Source organism: Colletotrichum acutatum, assembly GCF_030867785.1.
Source record: "Colletotrichum acutatum strain CBS 112980 chromosome Unknown BDZ83scaffold_358, whole genome shotgun sequence".
Taxonomy (NCBI): Eukaryota; Fungi; Ascomycota; class Sordariomycetes; order Glomerellales; family Glomerellaceae; genus Colletotrichum; species Colletotrichum acutatum.
In genome coordinates this window covers 477-5,439 of record NW_026849352.1, presented here as the reverse complement: position 1 = coordinate 5,439, position 4,963 = coordinate 477, and the positions used below count along the sequence as shown (strand labels likewise).

The following is a 4,963-nucleotide window of genomic DNA, read 5'->3' as shown; positions in this document are numbered from 1 at the left end:
CCGGGTCGCCGCAGTGGTGTTGCCCGCCATCGGTGCGACGACAGCCGCCCAACTCCGGGCCGCTATTGGGCTTGTCTCGTGATTGATCAGTCTCTTGAGGGTTTGAATGACATAGGCAGTGGCTTCTTTCGCGATCTGCTTTCTAGAACCGTCAAAGCTGGCGACAACGCTGTCGACGGACCGTGCAATGGTCAGAAAGACGTCTTTCCGTGCCTCGTACTGTCTAGCTTCTTCTGCAAGGGCTGTCAAGACGGACCCTGTGGCAGATCCGCTCGGAGCAGATGCGGTAGAGGCTGCGGGCCCCTCGGCCGAGGTAGGGGCGTCGGTGGTGGCATCAAGCTGGCTTCCCGTTAGGCTGGGCCGGGTCGGCTGTGCCTCGGCGTCGCGGCGTCGCTTAGCTCTTGAGGTGGGGTTCGGCTCCGGAGGTGTCCCGGAGCCTGGTTCGGGGTCGGCTTGGTCGGCCGACATCAGTCCGGTGCCCGACGGCGGCTGTGAGGCCATCGCGGATGCGGGCTCCGGCAAGGGGAGGTGAAGAGTTTTCGGCTGTTAGTAATTTGGTGGTAGGCTCACTCATTCACTAACAGCAGATGCCAAGAAAAATTAGGCGAGAGGGAAGTTGCCTGACATCTACCCATCGGTTTCCGGGCCCGACACTGACAGTCGAATTGTCGGGGCTTATTTCGATGTCGGTTAGGAGGTTAAGTGCAAGTAAGACGCCGCCGTCTATGTCATTGGAACCCGGAAACTGAACAAGAAGTCTTGTTAGTACCGCACAAGATTAGGAGAACAACAGCAGCAATGACAATCATAGCTTACGTTCATGTGACCACCCCCACGAATGGCGAACTGTGCACCACAAGATGCAAGGATCGAGATGCCTGCGGCGACCTGCTGCGCATCCGTCGGCATGAAAATGCATCTTGGCTCAAGGACTGCCCGAATGTCGTAAAAGTCTTGGGCATGAGTCGTATAGCCGGTTGAGTTCAAGCCCAGGAGGGCATTTCCAAATTTCTTGGATAGCTGGTTGCAAGCGCATTCCGTCCCAGAAGTCAAGGTTGGCAGGGATTCCAAGTACTTGAGAGTGAGGTTTCCCGGGTTGGCAACAGAGGTGGCAGCTACCGTTCCTGATAGGGCAGCGAGAAGTAAGCTTGAGAACATGATTGGATAAGGCAGACGTTTGGTTAAAGAGATGTAATTGAAGTAGTGACAGTTCGCAATGGTGGTGGGCAGAAAACAATCTTAGGTTTTCGAAGTAGGCGAGGCGAGTTCTTAAGTTGATTCTAATCGCGAGGTCAAGAGGGTCATTGGCGATGCATAAAACAAGCGATTTGCATACACTTGATAGGCAACAAGCCAGAGACTACTGCCTCCCGAAATACGTGTATCTCACTAGCTCCTAAAAACGTAGGGCAGTAGACGTCGACTTCCTGAGGGATATTGACTGTCCATAATGCCCATCATCAACATCATCATCAAGTATGGTGTACGGTGGGTGTGCTAGGGTGCGTGAGCGGAGATGATTGACTGCAAGGTCCACCCTACACAAACGTCTCCAAAAAGTGTTTTTCTGTTTTTACATCAAGAATACTGCGCAGTCTCTACAGGATAATTCAATTTCTAGTACCCCTAACTCAACACAGAGGCAGGCAAAGGGGCGACGAAAGTTATTTTCCGCATAGGCATCCTCCTTAGATCGTTTCCTATTATTCCTATTCCTTTTACCTCTATTTTTGGCCTTCATTTGAAGAGTATTCTCTAATGAATATATAACAGATGAAAAAGAAACAATAGTAGAAACAATGTGAATAAAAAAATTAAGAACATTAGGAATATTCAGCAGGCAAGTCAGTGTTGTAATCTTTTTCTGGCCAGCGTCCTAGCTTATCACCCCAGGCATCTGGCAGGGAACATTAGAAAGCCGTGACCCCTTATGCTTCGCACCGGCCCGAATGTGGCAGTGTAGGAAATACGTGTATGCCGGGCCCGGACTTTGCGGGCCACGCCGAAATATTTCCATTTCGGGGAATGTAGATCGAATTTCGCAGATACGTGTATTTAGCCCACCAATTCCGAGATCCCTTAGGTCGACGATCGGTATCTGCTGTTTGGAGAGGCAGACTTGGAGGAAGGGAGAGACCTTGAGCCTGGCTCACTGACTTGGAATCGATGCACCTATGTAGATGCTTGTAGTTTTGATGCTCAATGCCTATAAAGGCCTCCTTTCAGTTAATGGCCTTTTTTGTTCGATCTCAATCCCTAATTCACCTACCTCTTACACCCAGAGCCGTTGAGAACACCGAGATGCGTTCGACTGTCTTTCCCGCGCTACTTTGCGCTGGCTTTGCCTCCGCTGTGGCTGATACGTCTGGTAAGCTGATAAATTGCACTAAAACAGGCGGTGGAAGTCGCAGCTAACAGTCATGAAGTTGACTGGAACACCGCTGTTTCGAAGGCGAAGGCAATTATAGCAGAACTTACTCTCGAAGAGAAAACAGCTGTCATCACCGGCGCGAACCCGCTGACCGGCCTTGGTTGCATCGGCAGCATTGGTGCTATTCCGCGTCTCAACTTTTCCGGCATCTGTTACTCAGATGGCTCGTCTGGTGTAAACCGCGCCGATCTTACAAGTGTCTTTCCAGCTGGTTTGACGGCTGCCGCAACTTGGGATGCAGACTTGATTTACCGTCGTGCGGTGGCCATTGGTGAAGAATTTCGAGCAAAGGGCATGCATGCTTGTTTGGGGTAATCCTTGTCGTTCTCATGGAATCAAGCATTACTGTGCTAATACATTGAATTCAAGTCCCGTCGCTGGACCACTCGGCCGTCATCCGCTTGGAGGTCGTGTCTGGGAGGGCTTTTCTCCTGATCCCTACCTCACCGGCATCGCGATGGATCGCTCTATCCGCGGCCTCCAAAGCGTGGGCGTTCAGGCAATCGCGAAGCACTTCATCGGCAACGAGCAAGAAACGCAACGCACTAACGTCACCCTTCCCGATGGATCCAATATCGACGCCATATCTACCAACATGGACGACCGCACTCTTCACGAGCTCTACCTCTGGCCTTTCATGGATGCTATCAACGCGAAGCCCGCCGCAGTCATGTGTAGTTACAATCGTTTCAACCAGACATACACTTGCGAGCATTCCAAGCTGCTGACCGGTATTCTGCGGGATGAGCTCGGTTTTGAGGGATACACCGTGTCTGACTTGTATGCCACACACTCAACTGCGGCCTCTATTAACGCTGGCCTGGATATGGAAATGCCTGGCACGACTGTACCTGGACAAGGTACTTCATGGTTCGGAAGCCACGTCAAAGATGCCGTTCAAGATGGCAGCGTTTCCACAAATCGCCTAGACGAGATGGTCCGTCGTATCTTGACCCAGTACTACCTCCTGGGCCAAGATGATAGCAGCTTCCCGAGCCTAGATCCTTCAACTCTCTCAGTCATCGCAGCCCAGTATCAACAAAACTTGGGAGATCTTGTCAGCAACACTCCTGCCAGAGATGTACGCGGTGACCACGCGAAGCTCATCCGAGAAATAGGGGCCGCTGGTGTTGTCCTGCTCAAAAACAACAATACGCTACCTCTCACGGCTCCTATGAACATTGGAGTCTTTGGTAATGATGCTGGCGACTTGACGGACGGTTTGATCTACCAAGACCCTCCTGCAACGAACGTCGGGTTCGAGTACGGAACCTTGGACATTGGTGGGGGCTCCAGCAGCGTTCGCCATACGTACGTGGTTACCCCGCTGGACGCCATCAAGGAGCGAGCCAAGGGCTTTGGTGCTCGCGTGCAATACGTCCTCAACAATGAACGTCTCGCCGCTGGGGATTTTCATAGCATCTACCCCGTGCCCGATGTATGCATAGTCTTTCTCAAGACTTTTGCCGCAGAGGGATTCGACCGTATCTCATTTGAGGCAGATTGGAACTCCACAGCAGTGGTCACGCAGGTTGCGAATATGTGCAACAATACCGTTGTGATCACCCACTCCGTTGGTGTCAACACCATGCCATGGGCCAGCCATCCTAATGTTCGCGCCATCATCGCCGCTCACCTGCCTGGCGAACAGACTGGTAATTCCATCGCTGATGTTCTCTGGGGCGACGTCAACCCGTCTGGTAGACTGCCTTACACCATTCCAAAGACTGAAGCTGACTATGATATCCCGGTTACGAACCTGACCAGTGATGAAGTGTCTTCTCCTGATGCGTGGCAGGCCAACTTCACCGAGGGTCTGAACATCGATTATCGTCATTTCGACGCCGAAGGGATCGAGCCGCTGTTCGAGTTTGGATTTGGTCTAAGCTACACAACTTTCGACCTGTCGTCCGAGCTCTTAGTTAAGGCTTTGACAGCCAAGATGACACCTTTGGCTCGCGCTGCAAATGAGTCGTCCGTACCTCTGAGCGGCCTCTTCCTTCCCGTGGCGAACGCGACGATTCAAGTGACGAACACCGGCGATCGAAGCGGCGCAACCGTTGTTCAACTCTACATGTCACTGCCCACTGATTCGGCTCCCTCTGGCACGCCTGTCCAGGCCCTTCGAGGTTTCACAAAAGTTGAGCTGGGTCCAGGTGAGACCCGCGAGGTTGCTTTCGAGTTGAATCGTCGAGACTGCAGCTACTGGGACACTGATGCTCAGACTTGGCGCATTCCCATTGGAGATTTCCAGCTCCATGTTGGCTTCAGTTCGAGAAACCTGCTGGAATCGGTGAAATTTTCGCTGTTGTGAGGGTTGCTAGATACCTTCTTAGGACGTCTCACATCACTGGTCAAGATTCCTCACAAGAACAGGATGGCTTTCTTTGATGGCATGCTTCAACTCTTCTTGCCTGCACCATCAACAAAATACACATGTACATTAGCAATTGTCTTTATAAACATCAAGCGGGTACTCAGAGCCTTGGAGATAGTTTCTACTGAAACGAGGTTGATCAAGTTTCGCATATT

At 51.8% G+C, this 4,963-nt stretch overlaps 2 protein-coding genes across 2 annotated transcripts; one reads left to right on the top strand and one right to left on the bottom strand.

Moving 5' to 3' along the window:
- Positions 1 to 577: 577 nt before the first annotated feature.
- Positions 578 to 1,408, bottom strand: BDZ83DRAFT_714689 (uncharacterized protein; the record flags this gene model as incomplete). Its single annotated transcript, XM_060511662.1, has 2 exons — positions 792 to 1,408; positions 578 to 723 (listed from the first exon to the last, which is right to left on the bottom strand). Exons 1-2 carry the CDS (start codon positions 1,156 to 1,158, stop codon positions 578 to 580), a joined length of 513 nt encoding a protein of 170 aa, XP_060357015.1. The 5' UTR covers positions 1,159 to 1,408.
- Positions 1,409 to 1,450: 42 nt separating this feature from the next.
- BDZ83DRAFT_775521 (glycoside hydrolase superfamily) lies at positions 1,451 to 4,745 on the top strand (the record flags this gene model as incomplete). Its single annotated transcript, XM_060515447.1, has 4 exons — positions 1,451 to 1,481; positions 1,641 to 1,748; positions 2,427 to 2,742; positions 2,801 to 4,745. 4 exons carry the CDS (start codon positions 1,451 to 1,453, stop codon positions 4,743 to 4,745), a joined length of 2,400 nt encoding a protein of 799 aa, XP_060357014.1.
- Positions 4,746 to 4,963: the final 218 nt, after the last annotated feature.